The sequence below is a fragment of the Ptychodera flava genome, chromosome 17 (assembly GCF_041260155.1).
Source record: "Ptychodera flava strain L36383 chromosome 17, AS_Pfla_20210202, whole genome shotgun sequence".
Lineage (NCBI taxonomy): Eukaryota > Metazoa > Hemichordata > Enteropneusta > Ptychoderidae > Ptychodera > Ptychodera flava.
This window is the reverse complement of record NC_091944.1, coordinates 21,776,200-21,790,898: the sequence shown is the minus strand read 5'-3', so window position 1 is coordinate 21,790,898 and position 14,699 is coordinate 21,776,200. Positions and strand designations below refer to the sequence as shown.

Here is a 14,699-nt window from a genome sequence, read left to right as displayed (position 1 = left end):
AAATCAGATTATAAAGGTCGTATGATATGAAGATATATAGAATAATGATATTGAAAAGGGGGTAATCCCTTGTACGGTTTTTCAAGGTACGGGGGCTTTTGTTCCAAACGTTTGGTGCTGATGCGTTTATTCAAAAAAATTACCTTGGCTTGCTTCTTTGCCTAATGTGTTTATGATCAGCAAGTCTTGAAGTTTCCTCGTGTCTTTCCTTTCCTTGGCGAGCGCAGCGTTTGATGAGCTGAGGTTTTTCTGCAGTCAGCGATGCAGATGCGCTGAAAGATAGTGCTACACAACGCCCTCCAGCTGAATGCGCGCAGATGGGTGACGTATGCTAATTACATATGCAGATATCACCGAGGCCTTTCCCATCGCTCAACGCCAGGCATTGGGGAGGCATCGTCTTCGAGAGGCTTGCAACGACGACATTTTCGCCCCAAAGATCGCCCGCCGACAAGCTGACCAATCGGACGGTGTCGTCGCCGATGCACCGGCCCCAGCCTATATAAAGGATGAGGTATATGTTATCTCTCAATGACACAGTATCACGTACGTTCGGTGAATTATATTGTTACCCGCTTTTCCGAACACAGAGTAACTTATCGTCAGTGTACCGTGTTGAAGCCCAGTAGGTAGGTCTATTCTACAATATGGTGAATTTGGTGTCAAACTTAATATGTTTTCCCTTACACTCATCTTGTCTTAACAAACCAGAAAACCGTGCGTGCTGTGATCCTTTTTCTGTATCACAAGGATTTCTGTTATGACATTACTGTTCTCATCACCAAGTCTTCTACCTTCCTGCTTTAGAACAATGTAGCTTTTGTTTGTGTGAGCACATACTCTTCAAGCAAACATTGAGCGCTGAATTCTTGTCGGAGAAAGGATACGCCAGAGACAAAAAAACTAGCCAAAGTAGTGATGATCCGCCCAAGAGTTTCTCTCTGTGCGAGTGTCAGGGGAGGGGGATTTTTACACCTCGTAGGTACAGAAATAATTTTCCACCTGGTTGGTCAAACTTCGTCTTGTCATCAACATCATATATCGACTTTTGGAAAGCTTGGCTGATTCTTTTATCATGGACTTCGCCCCGAGGGATCTCATCACCAACTTTACCATGGAAACCATTCTTTCAAGCTCATCATTTCTTTTTTGTTTATCATCTAAAGATCTGTCGTTTTGCCAATTAATTATCTTGGTTAAAGAAGTTAATCAACATCGAGTTTAAAAATGATGAACACATTTTTTTTTCAGTCGCTTCGAGCCATCAAAGTTACAGCTCGAAATGCCATTGCCGGTGATATCATGCGGTTGCCGTGTTCTGTTTGGCTACCTCCAGCACGGATGACGCTATGAAGCGCGGTGAATCTCGCGAAAATTAATTGGAAATTTGCGGGGTCGACCCATTCACTGTCAATTGGTTTATGTAGTGTTTTCTAAAACAGAGCGCTGAAACCCGCAAGGCATTCGCTCTTTCTCGGAAATATTTCATATACGGGAAAACATCGACTCCGATACTTGCTTTCAGTGTAGAGTCCACTTTGCTAATATCCACCCTTCTTCTTTTCCCTCCCCCTCTCCCAAACCAACACCCCGTCCGGCCTGCGGTTGAAGATTTATCGATTTGCGGTCTGACGACATTGAACATGGGCGTACCGACATTCACGGTGGCTGTGCTTCTCAGCTGCGCGCTGCTTCTCCACCAAGCCACTGCAAATGAAAACACAGAAAAGACGAAGAAGATGAGGAAAAGGTAAGCTTTAATACAAGAAATACACGAAAAACAGAATTAAACACGAAATCTGTAAGTCTGTGTCTGTCTTCAGTCAAATCCATTCACTCATTTAAGGCAGTATTAATGTGAAAGAGTGTGTCATTGAATTCTGTTTTGCGAGCGCTTTTCGGATAACGCCTAACCTCGTAATAAGAAAAGCGCCGTCGCTGCGTTCTACTCCCACAATTTTAATAACATGAGGACGAAACGAGATTGTTTGGGAGTTGATTTCAAAAATTATACCAACGGCACATTTATTGCATACGAAGAGTAAGGTTACATCAACGAAAAATTTACGTTGAATGTCCTCTTCTTAAAGATTTGAAATAATCTCGCGATAGATACCAAGTTTGATTAGTGTTTTTGTATTTAAAGATGTTTTGCAAGCCAGAAATATCCATGCAGATAAAGTTTAACTAGTTATCAAGGACTTCCCTGTTTGTAAATACCGCATGAAAGCTGTCTTAAACTTCTTAGATACATATACTTCAATGATTCTAAAATCAATGGTTATGATGAAGGAATACATACGTGCGTACATATGCATGTACGGATATATCATTACACACATATATGCGTAGATACATGGATACATAGATACATACATACATACATACATACATACATACATACATACATACATACATACATACATACATACATACATACATACATACGCACACACGCACACATACATACATACATACATACATACATACATACATACATACATACATACATACATACATACATACATACATACATACATACATACATACATACATACATACATACATACATACATACATACATACATACATACATACATACATACATACATACATACATGTTTAAGCACTGATCTCAATTTTGCATCAGGTGGCTCCAATCTGCAAGGTTCAAAAAGTATCTGTCCCGTCGGGCAGCATGGCGTAAATAAATCATGGTCGTTTGTCATCGTTTTATTTCGACTTGAGGATTGTCTCAATCCAAGTTTCTTTAATAATTAAACTTAACGAAGCGAAGCTGCGAAATGTACACGTGTGATAGGAAAATGTCTGCCATATGTAGTGACTTCCTTGTGCGCACTTCCAATATTTGAATAACGGACTCCCCGTTACAAGTCTTTCCAGCGTGGGGATCATATCAAATAATGTTTTGGATGAATCAGTGATAAGGAAACGGGACTAATGCAAATTTTTTGTACCAATCTGACCTCTTGTGTCGTACCGGTAATATTTTCCGTTACTGGGATTACTAAGACGTGAATACTGTTAATAAAGTATTTCACGGCCCGTAACAGATTCGTGTCAATAACATTATACCTCCTCCTGTCGTTATCAAACGTAAAATTAAATGAGCAGACGAGTGGCGCGCTCGCAGAGGGCGATTTGCACTTTTTGTCGCTCTGTCTTGCTTAACGCTCGGCGTCCCTCGAGTGGAGTGCATGTCGTAGTGCGTAAGGTAATTGGGGGAAACAGTTTGTTGTAAATTGAGAGGGCAAATTGAGCGTGTCTCGTGTCAAAACGGATTCCCGCCTAATCAGCCGTTAATTTTACCAGACGGGATCGAGTATAACGTTTTCAGAATCAAACAGTTACACGGCCAAGATTGCGATCAAGATTGATCGTTGCGCGAATTGTTTTTGTCGTAAATTACGTCTGAATTATGTGCCGTAAAACGATTGACAACCCGACTCCATATTACTTTCCATAAATTCCCTTGAAATATTTGTTTTTTGAATTTTGCAGCAGACGACAACAACAAAATTGTAGTATGAATGACTGATTTAATGTTCGTAGAGTGTCTACACTGATAACATAATTAAGTGCCTTTGAAAATTATGCTCGCCACGTGTTGAATACGATGTTTTCACTATCATAGCACGATGCCGTACAATTCCGTCCATTCATCGAGGGCTGATCTGTCGCCACGCTGACGGGCTTGGATAATGGTGCTGAAGCGTAGATACCGCAACGGGAAAGAATTCGAAAGGGGGGCGGGCAATCAATCATGACGTAAAACGGTGAAACACATACACGTCATATTGACCTGTTGCTGTGGTGTTTGTTTATTGTTGCACGGAGAAATCCAACTGAATTCCTCGCTCCTAGAATCCAAGCTAGAAGGCTTTGGTAATAACATGGCGTGCGTTGACAAAACACGCAATTAGTCACTCGTATAAATGGTTTCGGCTCAATGTTCACATTCGATCACCCCGTTACGCTGATACATCGACATTTACTGCTATCGAGGGAAACCTACCGCAGATTTATACCACAGAAAGGACACCTTTTAGATATTTTAGAACCTGTGAAAATCAAAGATAAAATTGCAGGATGAAGAAGCATGATGACATCTGCAGCACGAGGTATCTTCAACCAGGCGACAAATTAAAAAATCTCGAACCATACAAATGTTCAAGGGGAAAAGGCAACATATTCCACTGGAAAATTCGCTGACAAAAATGCATGTGGCGAGTTAAAGGGATTAATGCTATTTAAGCGTTGTTGAATGTTATGCTTTCACATTTCCAATAAGTTTTCAAGTCAAAAGCAGGATGGTATATACATACATACATACATACGAATATGTATTCGTTGAAGCTCACAATATGTCTTCTGCGCATTGGTAGCGGCATCTCATTCTTGTTCAAAATACGGTGTCAATTACACCGCGGATTCATCGCTAAAAATGAACGCTCTTTCCTTGACATTGCAATGCGCTTCAAAAGGGGGATCATCTTTATCGTAGTATCCATGGCAACGGTGATGTCATTTTAAAATAATCCCCTCTTCTAGAAATGTGCTATTTTAAGAGGGCTGGCGAAGCCTGAACACGGGGCTGTCTGGCATTTGGCAGCCGACGTAACAACTTAACGGCTCTGTTTGTAAAAACAGAAATCTGAAGTGGATTTATGCGTTAAATTTCAAGGCCGATATTCTGAGTCAAGCACTCTCAAGTAAATAATTTGAATTTGAACCAATTAGACGGGCAACAGAGACGCCACGTGCACAACGCTGTATAGCACTTAAAGACGCATCGAGTTTAATGGAATTACAAATGACTTTGCGCCTCTAAAGTGATAGTGTACTTGTCCGAACACAGATTGAAGGGTTTTGGCGATGAATGTGGAGTGCTCCCGAGGCTAAAGAGTATGGCATGGCCAGATCAAGTGACCTGGGAACAACACGCATCAGATCGTATCCCATCTCAGAGAGAGAGAGAGAGAGAGAGAGAGAGAGAGAGAGAGAGAGAGAGAGAGAGAGAGAGAGAGAGAGAGAGAGAGAGAGAGAGATGTAGTCAAAGTTACAAGACTATAAAAAGACTAAGACGGAGGTTAAGGCATGGAAAGAAAGACTTTTGTTGATGTTTAAACACGCAATATTGGAAAGCAGCGTTGAAGAACCTGTCGTTTTAGGTTCGCAATTATGTAGCGTTTACTCAAAAGCAATTGCGTTCCATGAACTAGCTCATTCAGGTTTCGGCTGTGACTCTATTCAATACCTTTCGTATGGCAGGTGTAAAATAGCACTTGAAATGACCATGCATTGATCTTTCGTCTTTTCGCACGGTGAAGGGAATACCGTCAGTCGCCTCTGCTCATATTGTTTGCGTACGCCATGTGATTGGTCGGTGACACCTTACATTGTAGTCCCCCCCCTTACAGCGGGAGCTTGATGAACAGTTTCTGCAGATCAATCGTGCCTTACCCTATGGGCATTCAAAACTGTGATTTATATCAGTTACCAAGACAGCATGTCAAACATACGGTCTGGTTTATCTCTGAATTTAAATAGTGGCTGATCAGTTTTAACATCAACATGAAAAGATTCTTTCAGATTCCCGCTGAAATCCAATTACGATGAAACCGGAATCTAGCTGGCAAGCCGTCGGCTATGAGCTGTATCAACATTATCTTCCCGTTTTGACAAGAAACTGACTTAAAGGCCAGCGAGGTGCACGTCTTCGTAATTTGCTGACGTCAGAATATCTTGCAATTGTCTTAGACATTCTTCGACTTCTCACCACTAAGTGAAATAGATAGCCTTTTTCTATTGCATTACCAGAAACGTTCACTCACGGCAGAATGGGCGCGTAAATTGATAAGTTGTCATTTCATTGTTTTAATTTCCCGCCATTTTCAAAAAACTCTGGTTTTTATATTACCAATAAAATAGAGGACACAACAGACAAGAGGAAGACATTAAGTAACATATGTGCGAATAGTTGACAACACGTCGTTTCTGTAGTGATCAAAATGCGTCTAATATGCAACAGGTCCAACACTGTTGTTATGTTGTTGTTGCTTTTTCGGTTGCACATTTGCACGCAGGCGGCCATATCTTGAGTGGGCACCTATTATTTTAATGTTTTGTTCGATCTTGTACATCCAGTCCCCTTCTGTAGTTAATAATACTTGTATAATTGTACTTCAGTGACTAAAATTTTAGGAGCGAAATTTTTGTTCAAATGTAAAACATACAATGATGCAAAAGTTATAGCTTAGGAAGTACGCGCCCTGAAATTAAAATACTTATACTTTTGCTGAAACATTCGAGTTGACGTTCGAAATCAAGAATAAAAATCAGGGCCGTACAAAATTCTGTCCTAAACAGACGAAAACTGCGATATTTGAAATTCAAAATGGCCGCCATCCCTGGTTTAACTCTTAGAGAAAAATTATATTTTCAATTTTCACAAAAAGAAACCGGTGAAAACGAGATTAGCTACTCCATGGGCTTCAAAATGAGGCCCCCAAGTGGCTGACCAAAGAAGTATTGTAATTGTTAAAGTTTGAGAATCCGAATCTATATGTTTATGTCCCCTACTCAGAGGTGCTTTGTACCTTGAAGTCGGATTTTCGTTTTACTAGCAGATAGAACGAAATGTACAGTGAAAAAGACACTAATAGCATAATTTGTTTACAAAGACATATAAATGCATAGCCATGCTATTTATGGTACACTAATTCCAAATATATACCAAATGCTTTCATCAATAATATTGTACCTCGTCATACTGAGTATTGTCGATTGTCAGAAGGTATCTGTATAATTCTTGATTGAAACACAAACGCCAATTCTGTTCCTTTTAAAGATCATTAGGGAGTAGCTCTAACGGATTTGAATTTGGCGATTCTTCTGCTTTGCTGATAATCTAGCTCACTAGCAATAAACAAACTAAACTCAATGTATAAACAATGAGCGTAGCTATTGTTGACTGGTGATCTATACCGTCCCACATCAATTTGTTTGATGGTACATTCGCAGTATCATGTGTACTGTGCGCCTGCGATGTACAATTTTTGTACCGTGTATTTTACCGGATTTCAACGACTTAAGGTGGCTTAATATTACAAAAATACTAAATATTGAAAATTTCATTTCCCGTCTTCAAATTACCTCGTATAAAGTGTGTTTACGATATTATCTGAACATTTCCACCGGCGCGCTGTTGATCCATTTAAAGGGACGGGGTTGATCTCTTTTCCCCCAATCTCCTTGACATGTTTTTTTGAATTCGATTGAATTTCGAATCTTGAGCAAAATTCCCTGTAGAGATGGAAATGCCTCCTGTCTGTCACATTTGATTTAAAAATCAAAGAAGCCACCTCGTAAAGAGCGCAGCGGACCCAGTTCCGTTCAGCAATCCGTGCAAATTAATGGAATATACTATTTCTAAAATAATATCAGTAACAGTCGTATTATACAAAAACTCTAATCAGTCCATCGAGAATAGCTAAACTTGGCTCCAAACAGCATGCCAAGTGCGCTCTTACAGGCTGTATACTGATGAAAGTGTCTTTACTAAAGAGAAAAACTGGTACCTCGGCGAAAAATCAGTTTTAAAGTCCCTCGCAGTCTCATTGAATTATTGATAAATGTCGGCCCGAAACTATACATTTATCATTGCACAACAAAGTCGAAAACGTATTGACTCCACCTTTACCAAAGTTGCATCGACATGTGAAGTCTGATCTCAGCTGTCGCTCGCCACCACCAAGACAATTCCTGTGTCCCCCACCTATAGCTGCTGTGTCCATGCAAATAACTACGTTGCCAAGTTATCGCCATATCTTCCGTCGACTTCAGCGATATCATTTCCATGTCGACTCTCACATCGAATAAACATATCGAGTTCCAGAAATACATATATGATCACAGCACACTGTAGGGACGCGTAAAGATAACGAAACTGTTTTGCAGGAAAACGTTATCATGACAGTCTTCGTCGCAGGACTTATATAGAGACGTATTTTAGGGGCTCAAATGACGATAACTGTTGTTGTCACTATGAGGTTTATGATAACAGGTAGGCGTTGTTGAACAAAAAAGCTATCAGACATGTCGACATGGGCCTTGCTTGATGCCACCCGGTGATCTGTATGCACATACTTCATATTGTAATCTAGATATCATGTCTAAGCCCTGAACGAATCTCGCCATCAGTAGGTGTTGCATTTCCAACAGTTCCTTTCTGAGCAGATATTGATGTGGTTTTATACTCCTGCCCACCGGCCCGTCTTGGTGGCACTCACATGTAGCTGTATATGTGCGGCAGAATCTCTCTCTCTCTCTCTCTCTCTCTCTCTCTCTCTCTCTCTCTCTCTCTCTCTCTCTCTCTCTCTCTCTTTCTGCTCTGCAGGAACTGCTGCGAGAGAGAGAGAGAGAGAGAGAGAGAGAGAGAGAGAGAGAGAGAGAAGAGAGAGAGAGAGAGAGAGAGAGAGAGAGAGAGAGAGAGAGAGAGAGAGAGAGAGAGAGAGAGAGAGAGAGAGAGAGAGAGAGAGAATGTCGAGTGCATCCAAGTTGATTTTACTTAAAGGATTTATCACTGCCGTACGGTCATTGACATCACGATGACAAAACAAGACCATCAATTGATCTCACCCGCGACTGCCTGTGGTAGAACTTAAACGACAATCATCTGCACTTTGTATAACATACATTGAATGTCTCTAGCAATTATCAGATGTGCAGAGCGATCGTCCGGATAACCATTGACAGACGGAAAAGTGTTTTTACCCATCGCGTGCGCGCACAATGACTGAACAATATACTGATGTCTCATTCTGTCGCCATTTACACTCAATCGATCCGTCAAATGAAAACGGTTGTTCCTTTCAACAGTCGTCGGTTACAATGCCATGCCGTCTCACGCAAATAAAACGCCGGTGGATAATCGTGTCCCCTAGCCCCATTAATGAGATTGCCACTTTTTGTCCGTTCAGATATGCCAGGCTTATAGTACAGTTATCGTCGCAGGCCATTCCTCGTATTGTAACAAGCTAACAGGAAAACTTTACCAATACACAAACCGTACTTATTGATCGAAGGTGTTCACTGTTGACATTGTTTGGTGAACAACAAAACATAACCATATGTCACACGAAATCTTATGAGATACAGTATGTATGCTATATCAAATATATATTGTTAAAGTACGCTGCATTCACTTATGACCTGATTGATATCCATGGCAAAATATTAAGAGTTGAACTTACGATAAGTAATCCTGACCCATATGATAACATTTATTTGTTTGCATAATTATATCTATCTATTCTTTCGGGATTCATAATTTTTATTTTAGATGGCGTCTGCAAAACAATTCATGCAGAACTTACGTTTGTGCCCGACAATGAACCTTGACCAATATAATAACATTCTAGTTGTTGGAGAATATAATTATATATATTCTTTGGCGAATAATTATTTTATGTTACATGGCGTCTGTACCAGAATTGATATTTTGAAGTACCAAGTCTGGCCGAGACCTAAGTGTACATCTACGTCGCATTTCCGGCAGGGAGCTATCACGTATAGCGTTTGCATTGTGAGCCTCGATCTCGAGGTCCCTCTTGACCGGAGGTAAAGTGCGTGTTCTTGGGAGTGCTTAAAGACACAACACTATACGCTAAAATGTATTTTTTGTGTGTCGATGCAATTCCTACTAGCGGCGTGGGATTCACAGAAACGTTGAGATGATAAGAACGAATGGGTCCTGTTTGCTCAGTATAACTTGATTTATGCCTTCCTTAATTTGACACTCGTCTCGAGGAAAGAGCTGAAATTAACAAAGTGCTCGAAGCTCATTCAAAATCACTGTTTTTGTAAATCGAACATTAAATATTTTATAAATACATGGAGAGGGCAGTTGAGAGCGACATGTACTTAAATTCTCTGTTACACGGCGGAGTTGACGTCATGCTTTTTTCTAAACATAACTGTTGCCAACATAGTCACAGCATAAATACACATATGAATGAATCATGTCTGGCTTATGTATAAATATATATATATATATATATATATATATATATATATATATATATATATATATATATATATATACATTAAACGTAGACATACATATGCAAACTCATATACAGTATGTATATATACTGTATACATAAAGACATACATACATAAATACATACATACATACATACATACATACATACATACATACATACATACATACATACATACATACATACATACATACATACATACATACATACATACATACATACCATCATACATACATACATACATACATACATACATACATACATACATACATACATACATACATACATACATACATACATACATACATACATAAATACATACATAGATACATACATACATACATACATACATACATACATACATACATACATACATACATACATACATACATACATACATACATACATACATACATACATACATACATACATACATACATAAATACATAGATACATACATACATAGATACATAGATACATAGATACATAGATACATACATACATACATACATACATACATACATACATACATACATACATACATACATACATACATACATACATACATACATACATACATACATACATACATACATACATACATACATACATACATACATACATACATACATACATACATACATACATACATACATACATACATAAACACATACTTCGACTTCGTAACTAACAACGATATCTGTACCAAACATGTCATGTATACCTTTGTGAGCAAGCGATTTTTCTCTGCCTCTGCAGTGGTTGCTTGAAGGGAAATACAACGTGAAGTCTTACGTGTGGCTTATTGCAACTATCGAACAGACAGACAAAGGAGTCAAAAAGAACGATTGAAGTAATGATCGAAGACGAGAAATAATGTCCTATAATGAAATAATGCTTTTATCATAGTGCTAAATGTTCGTAATTTTGTTTGATATTGTGATCGATACTTGAGGCCATCTGCAAAGACTTTCTATCTTTAGTCAACGGCGGAGAGAATTTTTTCTCAATACATCGGCAAAATGCTAAAAGGATTGACAAGAGAAAGTGCTGGAGGCACAGCAATTTCTGAACTCTTTTCCAGTTGTCATAGACTCCGATTCGGAAGATGACTCATATATTTAAAATCGACGTGCGGTTGTCTTTAATGTCTTTGCTGGAAGCGGTAAAGAAAATAGTCGTAACCGATGAGACATCAATCATAAGACACGGCAAGTGTCCGCTTAAACCCCGGGTAATACGATAGGGCATACAAGAAAAGCATAAGTTGAAAGAAGATAGTAAGATACAGAGCATAAAGACTCCACAAAACACGTCTGCTGAAATTGTAAACATTAAATTGCAGATTGATAAAAAACCCAAGCGAATGCATCGTTTCATACCCCTTACGTTAACTGAAGGAATTTTTTCTGATATTTGATTCTGTGTTCAAGATTAAAGCCCCATTAGCTGTTATCTTTTTGCATTTCCCCCGGTAAGCTGGTTTAAAATAAAATGCAACTTATACAAAAAATGCTTACCGAAGGGTAACAACAGAACGTTTTTCAAACATTGGCGACGAACGCACATTACAACTAGATTTGAAATATACAGTAATAACTACAGTAATAACTCAAATATGGCCGCCGAAAATATACGAATAATCGACCGGGTCCATCACCAGGGATTAAACAATCAAGGATTGAAATGGGAACATTCTTTAAAGACAATAAGGTTTGATAGGGAATAAAAAAAACATCTCTCCGAAGATTGGGGGGTATTGTTGGTGAGTAAAATGCAAAATGATACAACTATTGGGGCTTTAAACTCTCCATGACTCGTACCAGAGTATCAAAAATTTACAACAAGACCTCCGGGCCACACACGCCGTTGTGTTTTTATCTCGTTATCTTGGCGCTCTTTCTGAAATATCAAGAGCGGGTGTTCGACAAATATGTGCATATATACAAAGAAGTCACTGACTTGACCACAACATTCCTTTCAAGGCAATCCAGTCCATTAAACAGAGAGATACTCAATTAATCTCCAAAATAGCTTTGGTTGTATTATTGACACCTAAGGCGGAAAAAAAACCAATATGCGCTATACGTTGTTAGCTAAGCGAGGGAGACAGTCGCAGTACACCTTCATATATCATAGATTATGAAATTTATAGTATTTTCTGTATCATATATCCAGACTCTCGAGGGACAAATACTACGGGTGACCCTCCATTTCAAAAGCGACCTCTGCGAAAACAATAGTATTTTCGGCTCTTCTCACTGGCATTAAAACGTCTCGTGTCCTTGTCGGGCTCAAGCCCGCTGTCGCCATGTTTTGAAACGGCGTTCGGAGCCCTGGAACGCAGTATCGCTCCGCGGCTCACGAGGTTTAAGACTGTACCCTCCCGGCAGAAAGACATTGAAATAGTCCATCTCGACCGTTGATTGGCGGTTAGAAGGCCTCGCAGGCTTTTACGGAGAAGAGTACTGACTTAAGACGCACATTATCCTTGGCGGTCGACTTCGTTGAAATAGAACTCGTCCTTTTTTTTACATTTATACGTATCATTTCAAATGACCTAAATACGAGGGAATGTTTGTTTTTCATTGATACATGATTCGCAAAACGCAAAGTCGCGGAGATGTTCTGATTATTTGCCTCGGGCGCGTATAAAATCCCCTGACCGACTCGTATAGTTACTTTTATAAGGTACTTATTTGAATTCAAAACTCGTGTACCTATATACTCCGAGATTATTGGTAAACCTTTGATTTATTGTATCCGCAAGAGTGACGCTATTGTTTTACGGAGAGCATGTACCTGTACGACCGAATTTCACTTCCTTTCTCGTTTCGCGCCTCAAGAGATGAAGATTTTTCCTGATGGAAAGAGAAGAAAGGCGGTCGGGAGGTTTCGTGAGAGCTCGTCGTGAAAATCAAACATTCGCAAAAATGGCAATTTACAGTTGCAGGGTCATGGGTAATAGGCCTATACAGAACAAGAACCGAGACTACCTTGCACGATTCGCGCCAAGAATTTTACGCACGTGACTTTGACTCTTTGTTGCTTTTTACAAATCAAGGTTCCCTAAAATGTGAGATCGAGAACACCTTGACAGGGTTTTAATAAACAATTCGGCTGGTTATAGAATCACAGTTTTATCAAAGTTTACTATCTTGATTTAATGCCGTAATTTAAGAGGCAAGCTTCTTAAATTTTGCATTGCGCGTCCACAAAATGGCGGCAAGTCGTATGAGTCACGTGATTTAGCCTAATAGCGCAGTACGGCTTGATTGGCTGCTGCGCGCTAAACGAATCCTATTCCGTGTGAATTTGAAATCGAAGCAGTTCAACTTGTGGTAATGTCGTGTATTCCTGGCTGTAACAACCGTAAATGTGTATTTAATGTGGTTCCGCAGGGTTCTTGCATCATCTCGCATGCGTTGACTGATATTGGCTGGTGATGAGCTTCTAATTAAATAGCGGCATTATCGCGCAACAGCACCTGCGTGTTAAGCTGTCTTCTGTCTGCATTATAGCATCACAGGTTTCTATTTCTTACATTAGGGTAGAACGCGCCTCGAAATTTAACGACTTACCGCATGGAAACTTTAAATCATTCTTTTTGGAAATCAATAACAAAAATCAAGTATGACCTTGCAAAAGTTGGTACTTCATAAACAAATCACCCAATATTTACCGGCACTTGAAATTCAAAATGGCCGCCATCCCTTTGTTAACTCTACGGGGGAAAAATAAATTTTCGATTTTCACGAATGTAAGAAGATTAAAATTTTATTTGCTCCATATGCTTTACATGGAGTCCCCACAAGTTGTAGATCAAAACAGTGTTATTTTGAGTCCGAATATCTGTCCCCGAGGCGCATTTTCCCCTAAACAGAACACAAAAATGTTATCAGCACCATACCATTACACTATTACGTTGGCGTATCTATTACCATTAGCTCGAATAGATATACGGTGGCAGTGAAAATGAGTTTTCTGCTAACTGTACAAGGTTTTAGGGTTGGACTTGCAACCCGTGTCGTCCAAATATGATTTAGAAATAAGAATTGTTGCCGCCGCATAGCGATCTCGCGGTCACGTTTACCACACACAAAGTCAATAAGCTTATCTTTACAGTACTTTATACTGAGATGAAATGTGGTGCCTGGCGGTTCTGGTCGCACCATTCAGGGTGAAAAGCGAGGGTATTCGGAAACGCAAACAACGAGGCCATGGTCTCCATTTCAAATACGTTTAAGGATTATCTTTGCCTGAATGTTAGTGAGACACCGAAAAACCCCAGGGAAATGTTGCGTCTACTCTGAAAATTTCGCGCCCACATGCGCGTAACCAGGTTAAGTGCGTGAACTCTAACATTACATTTAAACACCCAGACGTGCACACATCACCACTTGAGCGATGCACACTCCCAAAGACTCCGAACAGGAAACGATACTGAAAAAGAAAAATTCGTCAATTTTTGTAGGCAAAATTGATAGTTTCGAAACGAAATTGCTCCCTATTTATTCGACGTTGTTGTCACGTGATCCGTATTTCCGTTTGTCATTTGTGTTAAATCAGACTCTATCCGGACAATTTAGCGTGGATGGCCTTTGTTAGTTTCAT

General features: G+C 39.6%; 1 protein-coding gene across 1 annotated transcript in view; it reads left to right on the top strand.

Annotated features, from left to right (window-relative positions):
* The first annotated feature begins 341 nt into the window (after nucleotides 1–341).
* The window catches only part of LOC139115767 (uncharacterized), a 38,587-nt gene continuing 24,229 nt past the window's right edge, over nucleotides 342–14,699 (top strand). Inside the window, exons 1-2 of the mRNA XM_070678103.1 lie at nucleotides 342–629; nucleotides 1,612–1,750. Of these exons, the coding sequence (XP_070534204.1) occupies nucleotides 1,644–1,750 (107 nt within the window). The 5' untranslated portion in view covers nucleotides 342–629; nucleotides 1,612–1,643. The remainder of the gene's footprint in view (nucleotides 630–1,611; nucleotides 1,751–14,699) is intronic.